Genomic DNA, 27786 nt, shown 5'->3' with positions numbered 1-27786 from the left:
TATGTCAGAATGTTGGCTCTATAAAGGCAACTTTCTTAGCAATATTTTTAGCTATTTCAACGATCACTATAACACGAATAACTATATAAGTTTGCGAGATTACCGTATTGATTCATAAGATAATCTAATTTTCCATTAATTGTAACGTAAACTTCACTTACCATCGAAAACTCTTGAGTAATTAAAACGAAACAGACTATTAAATATTGGTAAACCAATGTATAATTCGTCCATTGTGTTTTAGGGATTTATCTAGCAATTAATTGTTATAAATCCGAGGCAATGGCCCGGACTGGGCACAGTTATGTGTGATTAGAAAGCCAAACAAAAGCCTCTGCCCAGAGGGTTAATTAGCGAGCTGAACACTTGGCCTACAAGGGACTTGGTGCAAGTTAAAAGCGAAACGATTTTTTGAATAATCACAATTTATTTGATTTTTAAACTTAGTTCAGTTACAATTATTAATTTTTATTTGTCATTTTTTACTGGTGCTAGGGCCTCTTGTGAGTCCGCACGGGCGAGTACCACCACCCTGCCTATTTCTGCCGTAAAGCAGTAATACGTTTCGGTTTGGGCAGCCATTGTAACTATACTGAGACCTTAGAACTTAAATGTCAAGGTGGGTGGCGCATTTACCTTGTAGATATCTAAGGGCTCCAGTAATTACATAACACCAGGTGGGCTGTGAGTACGTTCACCCACCAAAGCAATAAAAAAAAATTGACGTTTTGTTGGTTCTGGGCAGATGAATTCAGGGTTTATTTGATTAAGGATCAGCCGGAGCCGGACACAACTTGAATGCAACCTTGAGTCGGAAAGTGAGACAACTCAAATATATCAACAGTCTTACTTTGCACAATAGAATGAATACTGTTGAAATAGGTAGATCGGTAGCATTTACGTACGAGCTCACAACGGAATATCACCACTTTTTTGGGAGGGGTACTTTTCTTTAGGATCGAGTAGTGTCGATGCTGATCAACTGGATGAGGATTGTTAAAGCTAGACAACAATGGAAGATGTTAGAGGAAGCCTATGCCTTATTCTTTTTTTTTTTTTTTTTTTTTTTTTTTTTTTTTTTTTTTTTTTTTTTTCCTACCTAAGCTGATAGCCTTGATAGGCTATGTCAGCGTAACCCTAACTTTAGTAGGTGAGCTCACGGGGCTCAAACCTGACGATGTTGCTAACACGAACCCTAGCAAGAGTCGTGCTTCGCAGAATCTACCACCGGATCGGAAACGCGACCCACTGAGAAGATCCGGCGAGAAACTCAGTGGGCTGTGTCTGAGAGTTAATTTACTCGTCGAGCCCTTCGTCGCAAGCGACGGGTTCGACGAGAACGGTGACCGGTGCTTGAAGTACCTAGAAGCACCGTTAGTGGATCGGGAGGATCCGAGATGACGTGTTTTGGGCGACGTCGACTGCTTTCCATTCTGTCCGCAGGATCGGGAATGTAGTTACCGGCGGCCACGATGAGAGGGTTCTCGTGTCGTGCCGCTTTATCGAAGTGGCGCATCGACGCCGACTGCATATACTTACTGGTGGACTCTAAGTCCAGGTCGTCATGGAGGTCGACGTTCCTGACGAACCACGGGGCTCCGACGGCTATCCTGCAAAAACAGGATTGAATAATTTGGAATGACTTTAAGTGAGTGCGGGCCGCGTGAGCGAACACTACACTTGCATAGGTCATGACGGGGCGTATGCAAGTTTTGTAGAGTGTCACCTTATTTCTAAGGGACATTTTACTTCGCCTACATATCATCGGGTAGAGACGTCCTAGAATGAAGGCGGTACGATCGCGTACCGTCTTGATGTGGGGGCGGAATGTCATCCTACTGTCGAGGGTGACGCCTAAGTATTTGACCTTCGGGGCCCACGGTATGGGCTGGTCGAACATCAAGCCTATGCCAATAGCTACACTGAACTGAAGAACATTCTATGAAATATACCAAAATTAAATCAACAGTCCTAAAAGTACAGGATAAAGGGCTCATTGAGTACCGATGTTATTGTTTCATCGACAAAATTCATGGACACGTATAAATTACGTAGCTGTTTTTAAATAATAAATTTTCTGTCTATATTCGCCGAAATTGGATTGGCGCTATTACAAATGTCGTGATCATTGGCGCAGACAAATCTGTCTACCTTCTTAGTCTGTTTTTAGTGCTACCACTGGATCTCGATGGGTCACTCCGACTATACACAGGGTATCAACAGGTTTTTCTGAATACTTTTAAACAGCCAGTAATCATTAAATCTGAAAATCGCGGTAGGAACCCGTTAAATAATAGTGTTTGTAATTGATTGACTAGTATGAAATAAATACGCCTTATTTTTTTTTTTGAATGAGCATGAAAGATATTCACTTTTATGTGAATTTTATTACAATTGTAGTTAGTTCAATAGAGAATAATGATAATGCTATTTAAGGTTTTTTTTGTCAATCACAACTTTTCTTAATTATTGTTTTAAATAATGCACGAAAACATAAAACATATTTCTTTTATAATTTGCACCAACCCGTGAAAGACCAAGGCACACACGTATTTATTTGCAGAGTAAATTTTAAATTTGGTCTCAGAAATGCTAGAATATACAAAAGTAATCGTTAGGTAACTAATTAATTTATTTTACAAAATATGCCTTTTGACGCAGTACTTATGACTTTCGCCACCTTAAAGAGGGTATCTGAAGGCACACATGATCATCTGGCCCTAAATTTAGATTCTTCTACTCATATATGTTCATAAAATATTTATAACTACTGATACCAAGCTTTTTTTTACAGTAAAATCATTTTTTCTTACACTATTTTTAAATCAAATTTATTAATTTTTTTTTTCTATTTTTTAGTTAGATTTTCTATAAAAGCGTATTATGTTAGTTTTTTTCAAGCCCCAGTGCGGTCAGAGCGCGGAGGGCCCAATCTGGGCGGTCTGTGCTGGAATAATGCGGCTGGCCGAAACTTCGGCTGGTCGTAAGACCGTAGAGGCGATTCTTCCAGTTCTTGTGGACTGGATGAATCGTGACAGAGGATGCCTCACTTTCCGGCTCACGCAGGTGCTCACTGGACATGATTGCTTCGGTGAGTTCTTGCACCGGATCGGAGCCGAGCCGACGGCAGAGTGCCACTATTGTGGTTGCGACTTGGACACGGCAGAGCATACGCTCGTTGCCTGCCCCGCATGGGAGGGGTGGCGTCGTGTCCTCGTCGCAAAAATAGGAAACGACTTGTCGTTGCCGAGTGTTGTAGCATTGATGCTCGGCGACGACGAGTCGTGGAAGGCGATGCTCGACTTCTGCGAGTGCACCATCTCTCAGAAGGAGGCAGCGAAGCGCGTGAGAGACGCACAAGCCCGCCGCCGTCGAGTGGGGGCCAGAAAGGCGGATCTCGCCCAAGCCCTGGCCCTCTAAGTGTTTCGGGTCCCCTACACACGTCGGTCTGGGGACCTGCGAAGGGGGCCTAAGAAGACGACTTGCAAGCTGCTCTGCATGCGTTTTATGCAAGAGCATCGGGGTGATGGAAGGCCGGCTATCCTCGACCCACGCTGGTTCTGACCCAGCGGGGTATTCCGTAGGATAACCCATTCTAACCGGCGCCATCTAGGCGGGCTCTGGATAGCCTGCCGGTCCGGCGTCCCAAGAGGGAGGGTGATGGAAGAGATGTGCTCCGCACTAAACGCTTCACTTTCCTCCCTTTGCCTTTTCATGAGTTCTGTCTCATGCGAGGTTCGGACGCGGGTTGTTGAGCGACAGGAAGTTTGACATGCCCCGCCCTTTATAACCAGGGGAGGGCGGAAGTCCGGGGATTTCTTCCTGACCAACCAAAAAAAATAGTTCAAAGATTCAAAGATTCCGTTACATGCATACGTCTGAAGCTAATAAAAGCGTATTAAAATACTTACCGATGCATCACGCTATTCTTCTGACGGTAACTACTTACGAAGAAGCGGTACTGGCGGTCGACATTCAAGCAACAGAACAGGTACGGGAAAATAGGTTTGTGGCATGATTTCTGTACGTGGGGAGACAAGAAAGACAACGTACCAAGCCACGTGAGCTCAATTTGTTCGGCTACCAGCAATTCTGCAAAATTTCATTTTGTCACGCAATGCTCTGTCATAACATGATGAATCACTCGTGAACTCAGTACTGAAAAAATGCAGCTTTAGAATCATGTTTTTTTTATTGCTTAGATGGGTGGAATAGCTCAAGGCCCACCTGGTGTTGAGTGGGATCCTATACATATCAACTTCAGATGTAATTTTAACGCAAATTTCCAACTTTTTGCCTAATAATGTGGCGCGGGTCTGTGTTTTTCGTCTCCTGTTTCCGATTTTCTCTAATCCAAATTTTGTGCCAAAATTTTGCAATGTTCCGTCTCTAGAAATTCAGTTCAAAAGTTCATATGAACCTAAGCCTCTTGGTATTACGAATACTTAAAAGCTTTAATTAAAAAAACACCGAAAACCGTCTTGAAAGTACATAAAATAATTTTCTTATAACATTTTTTCATTGCTTCAGGCATTGTTTGTTCTAATGTTAATGAGTACTGAAGTTATTTTCATAACATAAAGTAAAAATAAGGTCTGTACTAAAATAAAGTTTTCTTTCGACTGTCGTGTGCTGAATTAGTTTCATGTTATTCTAATTATATATTTTGCGTCAATATTTGCAATCGTTCAGCAGATTGTCCATTTTATTTTCTATCTTACCTCGACATCTTGGTATGAATATGTGGTGGGTAGCCATCATAGAACGCAAGATATTTGACAGATGCCTGAATCTCGCTAACGACATTTTTAAGACAAGCTTGCATATATACAAGTTCCGAACAACAACATTTGGACCATCGGTCTACCGAGCAAATATCACCCGCTCGGTGGAAGATCTTTCCTTTCGTCGTTCAGCCTCCCACAAATATAGCTGCCTAATTTGAAACCTAAGGTTCTAGTCTCCATAGCGTTGTCTAGACAAATATTTGGTTTGCTGAAAAAATAAGCAAGATTGTGATACCAGAGTCGTGCTTATAAAATGTCCTACTATCAGTACTTAAATAAAAACTAGTAGGTAATTTAAGCGTATTTTTTTGTTGCTAAAAATGGTTTCTCTAATAGCTATTACGTACCAAAGTCCGTAATTTTCACAACGCCGAACATCGCAGCCGATTTTCAGTAATGAGATTGGAGTTCGCATGGCTGCTTTTCTGCAGAAATTGGAAGCATACAAATAGCTGAAGAAAATTTTTGTTATGAATTTTTTTCTAAATTTAAAAACTTTAAATAGCTCTCCTGTAGAATTCGTCGTGGCCTAAAGGATAAGACGTCCGGTGCATTCGTATCGAGCGATGTACCGGTGTTCGAATCTCGCTGGCGGGTACCAATTTTTCTAATGAAATACGTACTCCACAAATGTTCACGATTGACTTCCACGGTGAAGGAATAACATCGTGCAATAAAAACCAAACCCGCAAAATTATAATTTGCGTAATTACTGGTGGTAGGACCTCTAGTGAGTCCGGACGGGTAGGTACCACCACCACCGCCCACCTATTTCTGCCGTGAAGCAGTAATGCGTTTCGGTTTGAAGGGTGGGGCGGCCGTTGTGACTATACTGAGACCTTACAACTATATCTCAAGGTGTGTGGCGCATTTACGTTGTAGATGTCTATGGGCTCCAGTAACCACTTAACACCAGGTGGGCTGTGAGCTCGTCCACACATCTAAGCAATAAAAAAAAAAAGGAATTGAAAAAATGTCTCTTAAGCCATTTGACTCCTGTAGAATTGCAAAAATATCTCTTAAACCATTTGTCAACTTGTCTCTTTAGCCTTTCGCACCTCGATATGCTGTGTTATAGATCAAAATTAAAAACAACAACCCACGTATAACCCTCGACACAGTTTCAAGCATGAACCGTGTACTATTATAAATGTCAGTAAGCAATCATTAGCTGCTAAAAATAGACCACATCGATTGCTGCGATTTGATTCTGTGCTCCTGTCAATTCGCGAAACGAAACTCCTCGGAATTTTCAAATGAAATTGAATCTTAGAGACCGTAGTGGAATGTTTTATTAAAAGGGACCTTTGATGCTAAAATAGAAATAGGAAAACCAAATGAGAAATACGTTTTTAATGACATTGCTTGAGATAGAGCGATACAGCGAATCAAAGTCCTTGGTCTTCTTAAGCATTTGCTGTGGAAGCACATCGTCCTTATTTTTAAAGCACAAACTCTGTTATTTATCTGATTTATTAATTCGTTAGCCCTTCATGGAACGAGCTATATTTAAGATAGGGATCTTTAGTAGGGCGTGCTGCAAATCTGACCGTGGAAAATTAATCAAAAGCTCTGCTTTAAAGCAGTTCCAATGTAGTAGGTTTTATTTATATTATTATTTTTTAAGATAAGATAAGATTTTTCAAACCGAACATATTCTCAGCTGATCAATTACGTGCACGTTGTGAAAGTGGCTGCTTCAGTGCAATGTTATTCCTGACCATTATTGGTTTATGTTATTCGTATCTTAGCACTGGTTTTTGTAACTTTTTTTTTGCTTAGATGGGTGGACGAGCTTACGATCTACCTGGTGTTAAGTGGTTACCGGATCCCATAAATATATACAACGTAAATGCCCACCTGGAGATATAAGTTCTATGGTCTCAGTTTTTACGGCACAACGGCTGCTCCACTCTTCAAGCCGAAAAGCATTACTGCTTCACGTCAGAAATAGGCAAGGTGGTGGTACCTAGCCGTGCAGACTCACAAAACGTCCTACTACCAATATGTTTGATAGGACAACGAGCATTCATTGTTTATTAGAATAACTAATTAATATCCGATGGACTGCTCTAGCACATATAAACACGCTTTAAAACCAGAGGCGGACGTCTCTATTCTATTTGATATTCGCAGTTCCATCTTTCAAATTGAAACACTAAAACTAGTCCGAAACAGAAATAGGTATGACGGTTGTATTTTATAACCTAATAAATATAAAATAATTGGGGTTTCGGAGACATAATTAAACCTATATTTACGGTTGATGATTTTAGACGACGATTGTCGCTTATCTAATACTAACTTTTAGTTAGGGTACCTTTATCGCGAAGACGAATGAGTCAAACAAACTGCCTGACCTCAAGACACTATCAGTTCGTTCTGTGTGAAATGAAACTTAAAAGTCTAGTAATAATTTTATAAAAAAACATAGCATAGCTTGCTGCATGTAAAGAATTCAATACGCCGGAAATAATATAATATAATATATGTCGGCATAACATCTCTTTTTAATTAACTAAAAATAGTTCACATGAACTGTTTAATTAATTTTACGCACGTCAAACTGTATAAGACGGTATTCAAGTGAATTCATGACTAAGTTACCCCCACTTTCTACTGTAAATTCGTTGACTATGGTCGCACAAAACATTCCGACTCGAGCAGACGACAGAGGTGGAGCTCTCTGTTTTTATCGCTGTACACTTAGAATGCAATAAATGGAATTCATTGGAAAAGTCAGTCCTAATTACCCTCACTATGGAAGGCAATGATAATGATGAAGAGAATGGCGTCAGTCACGCTGACGTCATCACATTAAAAATACCATAGAATCAGCCTCCTCCGTCATATAAATTTAGCTATAATACAGGCTCCGAATATGTTTTTGTCCCATTCGGTGTCGAGGCCCTGGGTCCGTGGGGTCTTAGCACTATAAATAAGGCATTTTAACGAAATAGCAAAAAGGTTAGACGACATCACAGGAGACCGAAGAGCTGGGAGCTACCTTGGACAAAGAATTAGTCTAGCTATTCAAAGAGGGAAAGCTACCAGAACCTAGCCTAAAGGGATTCCTTTTAATAATAATATATTTTAGTTTGTTGCAAATGATGCGACAAAAAAAATCAGCAGCGTAACGACAAGTTCTTTTATTTGTGCGGGAAGCGAGTGTAGAAATGGCTGGCGAGGCTTGTTTTATTGACACTATCCCTCCTTCGTTGGCTTTGGCTAGTGGCAGTGGCGGAAGGGGGCGTGTTAACATGGGTTGGCGGCATGGCTGGCAGCAGGGTATGGCAGCCCAGGAATTGGGAGAAGAGGAAGACCCCTGTCTTCTTCTTCTCCCTGTTCTTCTCTGGAGGCGCCGGAGTCCGACATAACCCGGTCTCTTACCCCCCTCGACCGGGTATCCGTAAATGGATTCCCCAGCGTTAAAAAAAAGGGTATGGCAGCTGACGTCACGTCCGTTACAAGTTATTACATTATTATTCTTTTTTTTAAGGTTTTTAGTTTTAGTTCATTGTTAGTGTTTATATCTAAAGCAATGTAATTTACTGTAGTTATAAATATAAAATAAAAGTTTGAATGTCCGTTTTGTTTCAGGGTGCTGGTGCAAAATGTGTCTGGTGCGGTGACTCGTAGCGGGCGATGCGACGCGCGGCGAGACGCGCGCTGCGGCGGGCGAGGCGCGTAATATGCGCTCGCTGAACGAGTCGGCCTGTGAGGCGTTGCTCGAGGACGTGCGCTGGGACGAGCCCACCAGCCTCGTGAGCCTCGCCGTGCTCGCGCTCATCGACGTACTCGTGATCGCCGGTGAGTCTTCGAACAGAAGTATGTCGTTTAAGAAAAAATTGTGCACGTGCAACTCGGTGCACATGGAAGAAGTTAAACTTCTTTTGCGATGTGTAGTATTGTGGTTTTCTTTATTTTTTCATCCTTGTCTCTTGTAATAGGGAATTCTGTGTATAAAAGAAATGATCTCTTCACCATTTATCATATTTAAACAAATTTGTAGTAAAATATTTTTTTTAAATCCTTCATTAAAAATCACTACATAGTATAAAACAAAGTCGCTTTCTCTGTCCCTATATCTGTCTGTCTCTATGTATGCTTAAATCTTTAAAACTACGCAACGGATTTTGATGCAATTTTTTTTAATAGATAGAGTGATTAAAGAGGAAGATTTATATGTATAATAACATGCATTAAATAGTGGAGAAATCAATAATAAATTAGTTTCCGAAGCGAAGCGGAGCGGGTCGCTAGTAAAATATAAGATAGTTATTAAGCTACTATCGTCTACACAAGCAGTGAGAAATTAATAACAAGCCATCTAGTGGCTGACGCCCGTAAATAGAATGTGTATAAAAGAAATTTCCCTGTCAAAGTCGAGTGGTTCGCGAGACGCTCTGTCTATTTTCTCATCTCGCTCGTCCTAAATTGTATCTCTTCCCTGTAGCCGTAACGAATATGTCGCGAGTTAAATTTTACTCTCAACGCGCTTAAAGAAGTTGCACTTCAAAAATGCTTTAAATCAATTAGTGTGAAAAATTTTTTTGGTTAAGATTCCAGTTTTCGATAAATTATTTTAAAAAGTTTTAACATTTATATCACACGTTCTAAATCTATCACAATGTAATATTTTATTCGAAAAGTTCGGATCACAGTTATCATAATCTATGCTTTTAATATTCAGATATATTTTTTTACGTTGTTATTTATACCTTAGCTCAATGATTATATTATATTTGAGATAGGCAGGATAGTGACATCTATTTATGCGAAGATACAAAAATTAGTAAGTTCACTGCTTCCTATTCAGGATTGAACCAACATATAACTTCGGCCACTTCGTTATTGTAACTATAGCGCTTAATTTGATTTCCTCTAAGTGATACTACGAGACTACGGCGTAACACGTGCTACGGAGCTACGGGGCTACGCCTCTACACTAATGTAATTGCAGCTCTATATTACTGCAGCTTAAATTTCACTAAGTGCAAGTTTTGAATTCGGCATTAGTGTTCGCGTTTTATATTAAATATTCGGTGTTCATTTAAGGGTACTTTTAAGGACAATTTTATCTTCTTAGTTGAACAAAGGAGCTTAAAGTGTGGGGCTACCTGAAGCTCACGCTATGACTTAATGCCTCTGCTCATGTTAGATAATTAATGCAGTACTAATGTACGGATAAGTAGAAAGAAGTAATATTAAGAAGGAAGTTTCAGCCCATTGTTAATATTTCGAAGTCTTGCGCTCTGATTTCAATGATAGAGTATCATACACAGCAATTAAGTCTACATCCGTCTCAAGACGTTCTAACGGTAATATATTACTAATTGGTGTAATTAATTAAAACAACTTTTACGATTTCATCTCGCATTGTTATTGTCCTTATAATATTTCCTAATTTTCAGATACTTTTTTATGGTTGCGAAAGACTATGGTGTCATCAGTCGAGATTTGAATGTTTTGCCAAATACCCTCAACATTTCGAAAAAAATACTTCTAGACTATTATGTTTAATTTCACACAGAACAAACTAATCGTATTTTGAGTTCTGGCGGTTTGTTACACTCTGGTATTCGTCTTCAGGACAAGAAGGTCCAAGGTGTTATATATAATGACAATAAAAAACGGGAGATTAAATCGTAAAACTGGTTTTTTACTGTATATACGTCTCGCGCAAAACCGTAAAAAATAATATATCTTGCACTATTACGTCTTATGTGACGATCGCGTGATTCATACAAAATATATTACGTACGTTCACGAAAGAAGTCTGTGATATATATTTAAATATATTAGATATTTAATTCATGGCACATGAATGCGTTCTATAACGCTCAACTAACAGAATATTAATAAATAAAAACATTTTATTTTTATTTTTTATCGCCTTTGTAGGCAGAGGAGAATACGGTCCGCCTGATGGTAAGTTGTTACCGTCGCTCATGGACATCAGCAATACCGGGGGCATAGCCAATTCGCTGCATACCATTATCAAAACTAACTTTAGGAATAAACTGAGAAATCATTTTCATGTAGGCAAAGATTCTGAAATACGAATCTATTCTAAAATAGAACAATGAATCATTTTCACGTCCATAAAAATATTCGAAAATTATAATCCATTCAGATATGAAAATACCGAATGGAAATCGGATATTCAGGTATTTTACTTTGTAAATATTTTCCGTAAAAACATTCCAAATCTTATAACACCTTTAGCATCGTAGATAAGCCGTTTTGCTCTGGAAATTATCTGACACGGTATCGATGCTCCGTGTTGTGTCCGTATTGTGTTGTTACATTTTTTTTGAGAAATACTTAAATTTATGCTTTTTTTTTATTGCTTAGATGGATGGATGAGCTCACAGCCCACCTGGTGTTAAGCGGTTACTGGAGCCCATAGACATCTACAACGTAAATGCGCCATCCACCTTGAGATGTAAGTCCTAAGGTCTCAGTATAGTTTCAACGGCTACCCCACCCTTCGAACCGAAACGCATTACTGCTTTACGGCGGAAATAGGCGGGGTGGTGGTAACTACCCGTGCGGACTCACAAGAGGTCCTACCACCAGTGATTACGCAAATTATAATTTTGCGGGTTTGGTTTTTATTACACGGTGCTATTCCTTCGCCGTGCAAGTCAATCGTGAACATTTGTTGAGTACGTATTTCATTAGAAAAATTGGTACCCACCTGCGGGATTCGAATACCGGTGCATTCATACCGGACGTCTTATCCTTTAGGCCACGACGACTTCAAAAGACCTTAACCTGAAATATATTAATTACCGGTAGCTGAATCCGCACGGATTGGTATGAAAGCTCGTAGCTGGGTGAAGATGACGTGTGACCTTGCGTGCTTGTTCACACAAAACTCTCGTGAATCTACTAAATCTTACTATAATATCACACAGCCAAGATCATACGTGATTCTTCAGCAATTTATATAAATGTTACTTATTGTCCGCTTCCACAATGGAGGCTGTTCTTAGAGGGTTTTTTTATCAAGGATCTTCAACGCACAAGGGACTTACAAAGAAAACATAACGGTGGGTAATAAATAAATCACAGTATACGCGTATACGCTGGAGAGATTTCGCCTTAGAAAAAATGTTCTACTGAATGTTTCGAATCATTTTTAAGTCGATTGAATGATGTATACAAAAAAATTCTGATTTGTTTTTTTTATTTCTTAGATGGGCGGACGAGCTCCCAGCCCACCTGCTGTTAAGTGGTTACTGGAGCCTATAGAGATCTATAACGTAAATGCACCACCCACCTTGAGATATAAGTTCTAAGGTCTTAGTATAGTTACAACGGCTACCCCACCCTTCAAACCGAAACGCATTACTGCTTCACGGCAGAAATAGGCAGGGCGGTGGTACCTATCCGTGCGGACTCACACGAGGTCCTACCACCGCTAAAAAATTATTCGAATAACTGTATTTATTAATGAATCAAATATCGTCAGAGCAGTTTATCTATAGCCAGTTTTCAAAGATAATTTTTACTACGTATCACGGAATAATTTCCTCGTTTTGTTCATTCTGGAACGCTGTACGCATGTTCACTTTCAATAATCGTTTAAAAGAAAGCTTCTCAGTAGAAAATGGCAGTACCAATAGATTGACCCCACGTATACCTGTCATCGACAGCAATGAAAAAAACAACATAAAGAACTTGCTAATTGCAGCATTTCTATAACTATACTAGCGACCCGCCCTCGCTTCGCTTCGGAAACATTAAAACACACATGAAACCAAAAAAAATAAATAAAAAATAAAATAAAAAAAGTAGCCTATGTTCATCAGGGACAATGTCGGCTTCTAATGGAAAAAGAATTTTTCAAATCGGTCCAGTAGTTTCGGAGCCTATTCGAAACAAACAAACAAACAAATCTTTCCTCTTTATAATATTAGTATAGATAGTGCCTATGTTCATAGTCATGGGACGGCCGGATGGATGTAATGTGCTCTGCGTCAACCCTGTCTCGCCGTCTTAATGGCCCCGACTAGGCTCTGGCCCGGTCCGAGGTAGGGCGCCGGCTGTGAGCGGCAGGAGTTTTTAGTGAGGCTCAACTCCCACATACCTCAACTGCCGCGCGGGTGGGGATCCGGCGATTTTCTCCTATGAAAAAAAAAACAAAAAAATGTTCTTGGTCATAATTTCGTATTTTGAGCCTGTATGTGATGTGGATATATTATCTGATATGCCCCGAATACATCAACACGTCTAGAGCAGTTGAAATTCGAAACATTTATTTCAACTTAAATGACATCAAAACATTTTGTTTCCAAAAAAAGATAAACAGCACTTTTTTATTATTATTGCTTAGCTGTGTGGACGAGCTCACAGCCCACCTGGTGTTAAGTGGTTACTGGAGCCCATAGACATCTACAACGTAAATGCGCCACACACCTTGAGATATAGTTCTAAGGTCTCAGTATAGTCACAACGGCTGCCCCACCCTTCAAACCGAAACGCATTACTGCTTCACGGCAGAAATAGGCAGAGCGGTGGTACCTACCCGTGCGGACTCACAAGAGGTCCTACCACCAGTAATTACGCAAATTATAATTTTGCGGGTTTCATTTTTATTACACGATGTTATTCCTTCACCGTGGAAGTCAATCGTGAACATTTGTTGAGTACGTATTTCATTAGAAAAATTGGTACCCGCCTGCGGGATTCGAACACCGGTGCATCGCTACAACACGAATGCACCGGACGTCTTATCCGTTAGGCCACGACGACCACAAACCACTTCGAGAAATTAGCAGTATTTGAATAATAAAGATTTTTTTTGAAGCGAATCTTATCAGTATAATTTACATTACTATTAATTTTTTTTGTTGCTTAGATGGGTGGACGAGCTCACAGCCCACCTGTTGTTAAGTGACATTTACAACGTAAATACGCCACCCACCTTGACATATAAGTTCTAAGATCTCAAGTATAGTTACAACGGCTACCCCACCCTTCAAATCGAAACGCATTACTGCTTCACGGCAGAAATATGCCGGGTGGTGGTACCTACCCGTGCGGACTCACAAGAGGTCCTACCACCAGTTACATAATATAATATTGCAAGACTTAAAAATATCGCAAGATCTTTTCCGATATTAGTGTATCTACAATCAAGAAGCTCATCTGATAATACTTAACTTAACAATCAAACAAATAACGCAACGCCCGCTTTGTAGAGCGTCCAACAGAAGACGGTCGTTCTCGTTTCTAACGAAGAACTTCCATAACTCTTGACAACTTTTATTTGGATTTGTCAAACTTTCTTATCGATCACGCGAGCTGTCCGCTTCGAATTGAGTACCCTTATTAGTTAACGTGTGCGGGGAAGCCAGAGAGATTCAGGGCAACTATCGTCTATTACTTTCATTGCTTCTGTCCAGAAAAATGAATAAACAACTCTCAGGGTAGTTTTATTTCTATCGCTGTGATAATTATTCTATGTGATACAGAATTCTCTTTTAATATTCATCATCGGAAAATAGTTTATTTAATTGCAATAATCTGCAGTATATTTCCAAAATGATTTTTGTTACGCACTATCTGAAATGAGTCTACTGGTAGTAGGACCTCTTCTGAGTCCGCACGGGTAGGTACCACCACCTTGCCGTGAAGCAGTAATGCGTTTCGGTTTGAAGGGTGGGGCAGCCATTGTAACTATACTGAGACTAGTAACTCGTATCTCAAGGTGGATGACGGCATTTACATTGTAGATGTCTATGGGCTCCGGTAACCACTTAAGATCAGGTGATCCGTGAGCTCGTCCACCCATCCAAGCACTAAAAAAAAACCCCTCAGTGGTTCCTCAGCGCCATGGTTTATAATTATTCTGGTTCTTCTGGTAATAATTCTGAAGGTGAGACGCCCTCGCAGTTCACCCAGTCCGCGAGGACCGCCGCAATGGTCTGAAGACCGGCAGACGGCTTCGTTAAGCGCTGTGACCGTGCCTTCAGGGTGGACTGCCGAGATTGGAGCCTCCACGATCTAATTGCTCTTTCGCCGGGACTTGGCTTCCCCTGTCGCGGAGTTGGCATTGCTATCCATAATTGGTGGTGAGTCCACCTTTAGGTCCCAGAAAGGCATCCTGGTGAGAACTCACGCCGCCTCGAAGCAGAAAATAAAGGTGAACCTACCCTTTAAATTCCATACTGGTTCGCAAATGTATAGAAGGACAACACGGTGTAGACTCAAAATTTCCCTTCACAACAAATCTTACGACATAAGCAAAAAAGTCATGACGTTTTGAAAGCAACATTTATTACAATAAGTAAGAAGTTTTCCGCACAAAAACCTAACTTACCTCTCAAATTATTATAATATTTAATCCAAATCCATCTTGATTCGACAACAATGAAAAAAATAACAAAAGAGCCCTCGGCCAATAAAATCCCCTGCCAATATTTAACAAGGGTCCTATTCATGGTCCGAACTCCTTATTTATTCGGAAGTTTTTCAATATTTTTCCAGAGTTGTCAACGGCAGCTGCCTTTGCTTTACTTTTAGCGAAGCAGCCGACTTCGGTCTTTGAACTTGTGGAAGAAATTGACGTATTCTGAGGTGTATTTGATTCTGCGGACATGAGATGACAGTTGACAATAAATTTAAGGAAACTTTAGGTATTATAATAGATTTTTGAAACCGCATATATTAAGACTAAGTTAAGAGTGGCGTTTTTAAAACCACTTAGAAGTTGTACGATGAGGTTTTCGCTTATAACCAGTAAGATGCTTATTAGAAAATCGGACTTTAGAGATTCTTGGATCACCAATCGGTATATCATCTATCTAATCTTTAAGAATCACCTTTCTCCTGCAAAAACGGTTATCTCAAAGACCTGTTAAAATATAACCTAGCATTTTTGTAAAACTTTAAGATTTACTAATAATGGCCTCTCAACAAAAGAAAACACTCACGGGAAAACAACACTTCGGGAGATCCCCACCCAAGCGACTATTTCAAAAATCTTCCCGACCCAAAACTTTGCTAAGCAAAAATTCAAACCTTAACAACTTTCCCATTACATCGGAAAACTAAGCGGACACGTCTGCGTTAAAAGTTTATCACGTATACTGGGTATCGATTAAAATCACCTACGTTCTTGTTAACTCTCACAAAAAACACTCGAAAGAGTTCGGGGCCTATGTGCTTAGAATAATTCAACGCACGAGTTTCTCTTTTCAGTACGTAGTCTATTTTATAGTATCCTTGGAGCACGTCGGAAATTGTGCTGAATTGTACTATACAGGATGGCTTAGAATCGAAACGACGCAAAGTGTAAAGAATTGGGTTTTCAAATTTCGTGACATTCGACAATGTCTTCAAAATATAAATATGTTTATATGTAAAAGGTATGATGTAAATATTTTTACTAGATGCAGCCGTCGTTTCTGTTTATGACGATTGCTGATAATCTTGCTTGCATGCTGACTTCTGGTCGGTTGGCATCAGCTATTCATGATATAATAATATCTAGTCTAAAGTCGACTGGTGCAAATGAACCACTCCTAAGAACCTCAAAAAACTTTTTTTTTTTTTTTTTTTTGTCAGGAGGAAATCGCCAGACTTCCGCCCTCCCCTGGGGATGGAAGGCGGGGCATGTCGGAGTCGAACTGACTAAAACCTCCTGTCGCTCAACAACCCGCGTCCGAACCTCGCATGAGACAGAACCCATGAAAAGGCAAAGGGGGGAAAGTGAAGCGTTTAGTGCGGAGCACATCTCTCCCATCACCCTCCCCCTCGGGACGCCGGACCGGCGGTCGTCGGCGCCACGACCACCAGCCCTCTCGGTCGGCAGGCTATCCGGAGCCCGCCTACATGGCGCCGGTTAGAATGGTCTATCCTACGGAATACCCCGCTGGGTCAGAATAATAAATAATAATTAACCTCAATAAACTAGTAGACCTAAAGTTTTTCTTCTTTTTTTAGTATTGCTTCGATGGGTGATCGCATGATCCATCTAATTTTTAATGTTTATTGGGGCCGTAAGCAAATATCGCCACTCACCTTGGAACATGAAGTCCAATTTCCTTTGAATAACGGCTGTACCTTAATTCGAACCGAAACTCATGACTGCTTCGAAATGATACCTGAGAGGAGTACGGGCTTATACTAGCACCAATAACTATGCAAGTAATCTTCATTCGCTGATCTAAATATTGTTACGCGCTGGGGTTCGGGATAAATAAAAGTTCTACCGGAGTACAACTTAAAACTGTATTCAACACTTAGAACACTTAAAACACTCATCAAAACACTTTAAAACTCTCAGTTCTCTCAAAAACGTCTGCCTACAAAGGCAATAAAAAAAAAAAAAAAAAAAGTTCGTTTCTTCCGCTTCGCTTCGAGTAGTTCCGATTACCAACTGACTGCGTTCCATCTCTGCAACGCGTTTATAGCCGATACCAAATCCCTAGAATTATCGAGAATATTCCACACATTTCTAGTATTGTGCTTCCGCAATCTGACAATAGATGGCTTTGTACTTCTCGAGCTTTCTAGATACTAATAGATCGTTCGATATTCGTTCGATTATTTGGCGATAGATAGCGTTACTCTTATCGGCGTAACAATATAATACCTTCTGATTAGTTCATAGTTCATGAACGATAATTTAAAAAACACTAGTGGATAAAGAAGTTCCCTGTGAGACTTAGTTAGATTCTGTTGTATACGTGGTTTGAAGGCTGTAGAGTCTTAGTCCGTTCAAATCTGGAATATGTCACCTACTCTCCTCAGCCCATAAGTACGAAAGCCCGGCGATTTCCTTCTTACCTAAATAATGAATTTTCGAATGCTCTTAATTATCATGTTTCACCAGTCGCATCTCAATTGGCTATAAATAAATTATTCACGCTTTTCTTTGTTTTATATGAATACAGAAAGAACATTTATTTATTAAACACATTGTGCACAAGCCCAGGATTGTTCATTAGCGGGAACCTACAAAGATACCGTACAAGGAGGAGCTTCATAAAAACAAAACAAAAGCAGGCAATTAAGTCCCGAATAAGAATACACGAGACGCGGAATTAACTTGTGTTAATGTAATAAATGTGTGCAGAAAATGTCTCACCAAAAAATATGTTTTTCCTAATTCCATTCTAGGCTGGTAATAAAAAGGCGATTATAATTTATATGTATTTATTAGTGATCGCCCAGTGGTCGAAATTGGACCATAATTAATTTAAATTGTAAGTTTGAATGTTATTAAGGTATTGTTAAAGACCATAATTATACTTCTATAATCAAAAACTTCGCCAAAACTACACTATATAAAAGTAATATTAAGGGCAAACAATATTAATCTATTCTCAATTAGACGACAGATTAACAATAAACAAGAGTATATATGCGTGTGTGTGTGTCAAATACATGGTAGTGTTTGTAATGTTTTACTTATTGATTTAATGTATTAATACATGGATTATTTACAAAACGCCCTCACGGCTTATCTATTGTTAACTGGGCTTGGTCAGCCATGAGGTCAGCAAATTCGAGCTTTAACTTGGGATAAATAACCACAGTTACTGCTCGAGGTGAATGACGGGCTCGCGGTTCTCCTGGTGTTAAGCGTTTATCGAAGCCTATAAGCATCCTTATTGTGGCAGTCATTCTACCTACGTAACCTCTTAGGATAATACTAATATTATAAAGAGGAAAGATTTGTTTGTTTGTTTGTTTCGAATAGGCTCCGAAACTACTGGACCGATTTGAAAAATTCTTTTTCCATTAGAAGCGGACATTGTCCCTGATGAACATAGGCTACTTTTTTTTTTTTTTTTTTTATTTATTTTTTTTGGTTTCATGTGTGTTTTAATGTTTCCGAAGCGAAGCGAGGGCGGGTCGCTAGTAGGATAATATATATTGAGATCTATCTGCGGGATTTGAGCATATGCATCGTCGCATCGCTCGATATGATTAAACCGACCCTCTTATGCTCTATGCCACGACGACTTCAAGGTATATATGAACCTAGTTGAGCGCCTTGTGGTGCAGAGCATGATAGAGGTTACAAGACTGCGCGGCAGATCACCGTTACGATGGACCTACCAAATAAAAACAGCTCTAAACGGTCTCGTCAACTTTTTTTTCCTGCCTATGCTGATAGCCTTGAGAGGCTATGTCAGCGTTGCCCGACGAGTAGGTGAGCTCACGGGGCTCAAATCTGGCGAAGTTGCTAAGACTGCAAGCAAGCCTAGCAAGAGCAGTGCTTCGCAGAATCTACCACCGGATCGGAAACGCGTCCCACTGAGAAGATCCGGCGAGAAACTCAGTGGGCTATGTCTGTGGGTTAATTTACTCGCCGAGTCCTTCGTCGCAAGCGAAGGATTCGACGAGAACGATGACTGGGTTTCTCGTCAACGAGTGCACAAGAAGGGTCGCGGTACGCAAGGAATGGTGACGTCTGGTGAGACGCACCACCACCCGAAATGATGACCACGATCACTCTGCCAAGAGCTCATACGACTTAGAAGAAGAAGAATTATCCTACTGCAAATCGTTTTCTGTATGATTTCGAAAATACCCTTGAAATTTTTCATAAAATCATTCAAAAACCACTTCACTATTTTTATACAATCGAACATAAAAGGACCAATACAAAAAAAAGCGTTGATTGTTCCCGCAGTCAAAATATTGGAAATACTAAAAAATAAAAAATAAAAAAAAGACGTCGTATTCAAAACGTGGAAAAAATTCGGTTTGAATCGCAATAAACCCGTTAACGAGTTCGGGTCGATGCGAGCCCCGGCGACAATTATAATGGTTATATTTTTATTGTGACCAATTTTACCGGAAATTCGGAATATTTTCAACGATTGCAAAGGAAGGGAGCCCTTGAGCATCGCTCAAAATAAATCGCGACTTGTTCAATGTGAGAGCTCTAAATAACAGAACAGATACTTAATAATTTGTTTGTATAGGCGTTAGGTTATGTTGTATTTTAGTGGATTTTAAAAGAACCACTCCTGCCCTTCTGCCAGTCACTTGGGATAGGCGCAACATGTTTTTTCCTTCCATACTCCTCTATCATATAGCATTTCTTCTCTCATTCCCCTCTTACACATATCGTCTTCCACGCAATCCATCCAGTTTTTCTTAAGTCTACCTCTTCCTCTTCTTCGTATAATTTCTTTTAAATTCCAATTTAAATAAGCACAGTTTCCTTTTTTTAAGAGAGCTCCTGGACCCATCCCGCAACAGTACCGCTATTGAACTATACAACTATATAATTAAGACATAGACCTCTTTTTTTTCCGTGCAGGGTAAAGAAACCCCGACGAGGTATCCACGTCTAGAGGGCACGTGTGTCAGAGTTCTCGTAACCGCTTGACCTGGTGTCAAGACGGTAAAATCGTTCAACTATAAAGGTGCACTAAATTCATGTTCCGAATCCTACTCTTAGAGAACTGTCCCAGTCATCGTTCTCGTCGAACCCGTCGCTTGCGACGAAGGGCTCGGCGAGTAAATTAACCCACAGCAGCCCACTGAGTTTCGTGCCGGATCTTCTCAGTGGGTCACGTTTTCGATCCGGTGGTAAATTCTGCGAAGCACGGCTCTTTCGTAAGGTTTTTGTTAGCAACATCGTCAGGTTTGAACCCCGTGAGCTCACCTACTAGCCCGGTGACGCTGACATGGTTTCTCTAGACCATCAGTTTAGGTAGGAAAAAAAGAGAAACGTCGAGTGGCTATTCGCTGTATCGTTAAAAAAATGGTAGACACATAGTCAGGGAGTCATGGTACAGGGAGTCGCTATTGCTGCCCTATACTGAAGCACTGGAATGAAGTCCATATTGGCTCAAGACCAGCCATAGTCAATGTAAAATAAATAAAACTGCTTTTTTAAGATTTTGTATTACTAGCACTTGATATAGAAATAATTTCTGAAATAAAATTTATTATTATTATAGTGTCATCATCCACTATAGAAAACATTCACAGCTGACTTCTAAACTGTTTTTTTTTTTATTGCCCTTGTAGGCAGACGAGCATACGGCCCGTCTGATGGTGAGTGGTTACCGTCGGCAATGGACTTCAGCAATGCCAGGGGCAGAGCCAAGCCGCTGCCTGCCGTTAAGTACTCCCCACAAGCCTCGTTTGAAGACGGACAAGTCATAATTGCTGGTATATTGCTTACGTTTCATTTCCAGGTAACTGTCTCGTTATCGCCGCTGTGCTCTGCTCGTCGAAGCTACGCAGCGTCACGAATCTGTTTATCGTGTCGCTAGCCGTCGCCGACTTACTGGTGGGAGTCGCTGTACTGCCGTTCTCTGCGACGCGGGAAGTATTTGAGGTGAGATTTGAATATTCATGCTGCGTGCGTCAAATATAATCGTCCATATGTAACTTTGTATATATGTGTGTTATATACTTATATATGCTTTTGCCATCAATAATTGATTCATGAATGAGAGTCGGCATAGACGGCAAAGTTACGGAGTCTAGCTATTGTGGATCTCTTAAAATAGTATTTGTTCTAAAATCATTGCGAGGGACTCAGGTATATTCGAATTGTGTGGCGCGACCATACGAAAATCTCTACTAATGTTATAAAGAGGAAATATTTGTTTGTTTGTTTGTATTGAACAGGCTACGAAACTACTAAACCGATTTGAAAAATTCATTCACTGTTTGGCAGCTACACTATTCCCGAGTGACATAGGCTATAATTTTTTTTTAAAAATGTTAAGGATCCTTACTAAAACTCCAATAATGTAACCCAAGGTGTAAAATAATTACCTAAAATATTCTTTACATCGCATGCTATGCGAAAACTATTGACGATAGAATAAAATAATGTACTACGACTTTGTGGAACACATTATTATTTACAAAAAGTGTCGCGACAGCATCTGTCTAACTATTATAGTTATGCCTCAATAAGTGTTCTTTTATTTTTTTAAATAAAACAACGTCGTTGATATTTTTATTAAAGACCCGAGCGGAGCCGGAGCGGGCCGCTAGTATAAAATATAGTGAAACGTACCATTTATTTAAGTAAAAACGTATCTAAGACATTCTCACGAATAATATCCATGATTAACATATCGACGCTTGAAAGGCAAACGTGACTAAGCGACAATGCGTGAACTTTACAGTAGACTAATTTAAAGTTGAAGTAGGTACCTGAAAACAAAATTTATTTTAACGAATCTAGATGTAGTAGAATCTAGCTAGTAGCTGTAGGATTGAAATGATTTTAATAGACCTAGAAATTATTTTTTTTTTTGCGCATCGAATATGGTTATTGCCTATCATTTATGTACAAAGCAGTTATTGTCGCTTAGTCACGTTTGCCTTTCAAGCGTCGATCTAGACTATCGAATGTATACTATTGTATGATTCAGAATTCGCAAAACACAAACACATTAACAGTAGTAAGTAAAATAATTTTCTTTAAGCAATTATTAATGGTATTGTTTGTGAAAAATCTACGGATGCATTATAACTGCTTCCTTCCGAGTCTTATGCGATGTTTTTTTTTATTTAAAAGAGGACATTGTCTCTACAATCCCGTTTTTGCAGGTTAGCCGTCGGGGCTTTTTTTTATTGCTTAGATGGGTGGACGAGCTCACAGCCCACCTGGTGTTAAGTGATTACTAGAGCCCATAGACATCTATAACGTAAATGCCGCCACCCACCTTGGGATATGAGTTTTAAGGTCTCACTTTTACAGTACAAAGGCTGTCCCGCCCTTTAAGCCGAAACGCATTACTGCTTTATCCGTGCGGACTCACAAGACGTGCTACCACCAGTAAGTAACATCACTATGCACCAGAGTCTTGCCTATTTCTGAAATAGAATAGGCAGTCCAGTTTGATAATTCCCAATTTATAAGTAATATTGAGACTCCGACCTCAAAGTGGACCCCACACACGCACGTGTGCAATGCGCCACCCGCTGAGTTTCTCGCCGGATCTTCACAGCGGGTCACGATTCCGCTCCGGTAGTAGATTCGTTCGCGAAGCAGCTGCCCTTGAGCTGTTAGGTCTCCTTCGAAGGCGCTCGGGCAGCTGTTAGCAAATCCCACCCCTCCTGGCTGAGCCCTTGCGGGCCCACCTGTCCTGGTGAAGCTGGAGAGACCTCTAGGCCACCACTAATCCCTCGTACATAAAAAAGGACATAGTCTAAAAAAAATTGACCTACAAAAAAAGTCACTCATTAAATAATCCCATTAGTTTCTTGATGTTTGCAATGGATTACCTACGCTACGTTACATCATATACTAACAGCGGACGAGAGACCAGAGCTGAAAGCAATCGACTGCGAAAAATAGTTTGACGTGGTGCAAGTCATAAGAGAATATGTACTAAAAAACTAAAATTTATCTTTTATTTATTTTTTTATTTATTGTATAGATGTATGGACGAGCTCACGGGCCAACTGGTGTGGAGTGGTTACCGGATCCCATAGACACCTACAACGTAAATACTGCCACACACCTTGAGATATGAGTTCTAAGGTCTCACTTTTAACAGTACAACGGCTGCCCCGCCTTTAAAACCGATACTTTCGCCTGATATGTGCGAACGGGTCGTGTTCGCGGCTATGTTGATAGCTTGTAGTGTTATTATTGACCTTAGAAAATATTTCTAGAATAATAGTTCGCACAGCGCACAACAGATGGCGCACGTATTGTTACAATAAATCAGTCTATTTAACGTATTCAGCGACAGTGATGGCCAGACGTGTTCATAATGAAAATTTAAATTGGTACATAAAATGTTTTGCACCACACAATCTCAATCTATTTTCCGAGTAAAAAAAAAACTATCATTTCAGTGGATACGGGGACAGCGTATACGGCTTGTAGGCTAATCATCACTTGAACCTTATGTCAAGGGTGTTATGACCGATCTATTTTTGAGTTTGACTTAGACGTGTTGACGGGCACTTGTGACTTTTGAAATTTGAGTGATTACATACCGATCTTCTGAATTGAATTTAACCGCATTTGCATTTTGTAATATAGTCCATAGTTATTTTTTTATTGCATAGATGGGTAGAAGAGCTCACAGCCCATCTGGTGTTAAGTGGTTATTGGAGCCCATAGACATCTACAACGTAAATGCCGCCACCCACCTTGAGATATGAGCTTTTTTAAGGTCTTCGTATAGTTACAACGGCTGCCCCACCCTACAAACCGAAACGCATTACTGCTTCACGGCAGAAATAGGCAGGGTAGTGGTACCTACCCGTGCGGACTCATAAGAGGTCCTCCCACCAGTAATTACGCAAATTATAATTTTTCGGGTTTTATTTTTATTACACGATGTTGTTATTCCTTCACCGTGGAAGTCAATCGTGAATATTTGTTGAGTACGTATTTCATTAGAAAAATTCGTACCTACCCGCCTAGGATTCGAACACCGGTGCATCGCTCAACATGAATGCACCGGACGTCCTATCCTTTAGGCCACGACGACTAGACAAAGCTAAACGGTATATCACACTGCTGGTCTCAATGGATGTACTTTAAAAAGCACTGGCCAAATAATATAGAGTACTTACTGCCTTAGGGCTTGGATTCCCAGCTGAGATCTTATGTTAATAATGCCCATCTGCCACTGACGTTAGTAAAACATATCCACATTATTCTCTTTCCGGCTTGCGAAACGGTCACCTTACGCCTTACGTGTCAACTATTAGTATACAAAAATAATTCCTAGCTGATTGACTATATCATCATTGACTTTTAAATAAAGCCTTGAATCAATACAGAATATTTATTAGTAGAGAAGGTGTATTGCTAGTCAGTAAATAAGACTTTGATTTATTGTTCTTTTCAAGATAATAATCCGATATTAGTGTTGTGGAGTGCGTGACTTTATTTGGAACTATAGAGTAATGTGCAACAGTAGGTTCTGTCAAATGATAATTCTTTTTTTTTTATAAACCGAACAAGTGTGATATCCACACGATATTACACACGCTTTCTTAGTATAGAATTATTCTAGTTTTATTATTATATCTGAATATTGATATGTAAAATTTTGGCATACAATTTTTGATCATAATAAAGCTTTATTTAATTCCATGCATAGTACAAATTAAACACGATAACAATTGATAACTTATTAGCCTATAATTCAACGCTATGACATGTCCTTCTTCAAACGAGGCTTGCGGAGAGTACTTTATGGTAGGCAGCGGCTTGGCTCTGCCCCTGGCATTGCTGAGTTCCATGAGCGACGGTGACCACTTACCATCAGGTGAGCCATATGCTCGTCTGCCTACAAAGGCAATAAAAAAAAATATTATTACACTTAGATGAATTTGGTTTCTAATTATAAATTCTATTTTGTAATTTGTTTAATTATTATTTGTTTTAATTACCCCATTACCTAATTATTTAATGTATGTACCCCGTTCGGGTAAAAGCCTCCCCCAAACATTCGCATCCAACCGTTACTTAACAGTAGTTAACAGTACCAAATTTTAGTTTACTACCACTGGTTCTCGATGAACTGTGGCGCGCAATCAAAATCGAATTAAAACAGCCCAGTGGCAGAATCAATGCTTTTGACACGATACCACTGACAGGGAAAATTGTTTTGACCCAAAACATTATTGAACGAAACTAGCGCATTGATTACATAGTTTCTGTTCGAAGTCTATGCCGGGTGAAAGTTTACGATCACGAATGAATTCCGACACGCAATTTATTCGTGTACATTATATTTACGGTCGACAAAGGATGAGTTTTCTTTCAGCTCTTTTATCGGTGCGTTGCTGAAGGGATATTTTGTCTTCGTCTGACGTTAGTGTTCGGCCATATGTCTAAGTGTGACAGACGTCAGTATGACAAAGCTATGACTTGAGCACTTTAATTAGATTCAGTAGATTAGGGGATAAGCTACAGGTGGTTGTTTTAGTGGGGAAGCGAAACGCCTTTTTTGGTGAAACTTCGTAAAACTAACATTGAGTAGGTACCACCGGTATACTAGTATTACTGGTGGTAGGACCTCTTGTGAGTCCGCGCGGGTAGGTACCATTACCCTGCGTATTTCTGCCGTGAAGCATTAATGCGTTTCAGTTTGAATGGCAGGGCAGCCGTTGTACTATACTGAGACCTTAGAACTCATATCTCAAGGTGAGTGGCGGCATTTACGTTGTAAATGTCTATGGGCTCCGGTAACACTAAACGCCAGGTTGGGAGTGAACTCGGCTACCCAAAAAAAAAAAAACAATAAGTTTACTTGGTACAGAGAAACATGCCTTTGCCCTTATCATTGCTAGCGTCTATAAGTGACGGTAAGTAATTACCATCAGAAGAGTAAGGTGTTAACCTGCCAACGACGATCAAAAATTAAACCAACAAAATCGTAACTTAGTCAATTTAGATTCGAGATGAGGAAGCCGAGATCAAATTTCCTACAACATACTAACTCCGGAAGCAAGTGAGGGTTATATTTAACCCTACTCATGCTGACACGTTATTTCCTTAAAATGGCTTCACAGCGGACGAGACTACTACACTCATTGGAACTATTATAGACATGAGCTGACTATATTTATTATGTCTATGCCCTAAAGGTGTAGACGCCAATCACGTAAAGTAATTGTTCCATTTTTTCTTATCGAAAGGCGAAGGAATCACACCACAGAGCCTCATCTTTTATCTTAAATGATGTAAGATGCAGCAGGATCAAATTGATAAAACTATTATTTCACAATAGGTATATTAATCGGATGATAGCATCCTTTTAAACTGTTCCAATAGTAGGAACGTAGATGCATATAGATTTGAAGGTATTATAGTTTGACAAAAGAACTTGAAGTGATGGCGGGATAGTCTGGTATATTGCTTGAATCTGGTTTATCATTAATAGTCTCTGAATATTGTATGTCGGGCAATTTAAAAGTATACGATCCAGCCATCACGTATAATAGTGTGGCGTTAAATAAAATTGGGGTAGCAAACATTTTTAATTCGTACGCATTAAACAGAGGATAAAAAGAATAATTGAAATTGTAATCTATTATTATTTTAGTAACCGTAAAACGAACGATATTAAAATCGTATATCATTTAAATTAATGAGAAATTTTCGGGTGTACCAGATGCGACCAGAAGCTATGTTGAATTTAATTAATTTTATAATTAAATTGAGAACGGGAAGATTTATAAACAGCGGCATCTTTTGGGTAACTGGTTAATTTAACTTATTTCGGGAAAAAACAGACAAACATTAAATTATTAGACGATTAACGTAATAAATTGGTGGTAGGACCTCTTGTGAGTCCGCGCGGGTAGGTACCACCGCCCTGCCTATTTCTGCCGTGAAGCAGTAATGCGTTTCGGTTTGAAGGGTGGGGCAGCCGTTGTAACTATACTTGAGACCTTAGAACTTATCTCAAGGTGGGTGGCGCATTTACGTCGTAGATGTCTCTGGGCTCCAGTAACCACTTAACACCAGGTGGGCTGTGAGCTGGTCCACCCACCTAATAATAAAATAAAAAATTTAGACTGTGAGCTTTCTCGTATTATGCACAACGGGAATGCAGTCGCCCATTTTGAAATTTGAGACTGTTTTTTTTATTCCTACCTATGCTGATAGCTTTGAGAGGCTATTTCAGTTTCGCCTTGACGTGTAGGTGAGCTCACGGGGCTCAAACCGGGAGTGTTGCTAGCACTGACCTTAGCAGGAGCAGTGCTTCGCAAAATCTAGTACCGGATCGGAAACGTGACCCACTGAGAATATCCGGCGAGTAACTCAGTGGGCTGTGTCTATGTGAGCTCACCTATCCGTCCGGGTGTAGCTGGAATACCTTTTAGGCTACCAGCGAATAGGCAGAGAGAAAAAAAAACAGTATAATGCGCGAAATTAATCCGTAACCGAAGTTTTAATCACAGAGTACGGCCGTCTGGTGTAGTGGTAAGTGACATGGTCACTACACAAGGGGGTCGCGGGTTCGAATCCCGCCAAGGGAAGATATTTGTATGATAAATATAAATGTCTTTTCCA

General features: G+C 39.9%; 1 protein-coding gene across 4 annotated transcripts in view; it reads left to right on the top strand.

Moving 5' to 3' along the window:
* Positions 1-27786, top strand: part of Oamb (Octopamine receptor in mushroom bodies) — a 130230-nt gene that overhangs the window by 89650 nt on the left and 12794 nt on the right. For all 4 annotated transcript variants that reach the window (XM_028181216.2, XM_028181217.2, XM_028181215.2 and 1 more), the window contains 2 exons: positions 8388-8597; positions 20969-21111. In XM_028181216.2, the coding sequence (XP_028037017.2) occupies positions 8480-8597; positions 20969-21111 (261 nt within the window). In that variant the 5' untranslated portion in view covers positions 8388-8479. The remainder of the gene's footprint in view (positions 1-8387; positions 8598-20968; positions 21112-27786) is intronic.

The sequence above is a fragment of the Bombyx mandarina genome, chromosome 26 (assembly GCF_030267445.1).
Source record: "Bombyx mandarina strain Sakado chromosome 26, ASM3026744v2".
NCBI classification, from domain to species: Eukaryota; Metazoa; Arthropoda; class Insecta; order Lepidoptera; family Bombycidae; genus Bombyx; species Bombyx mandarina.
The sequence above is the reverse complement of the archived record's forward strand: the minus strand, read 5'-3'. Positions and strand labels throughout refer to the sequence as shown.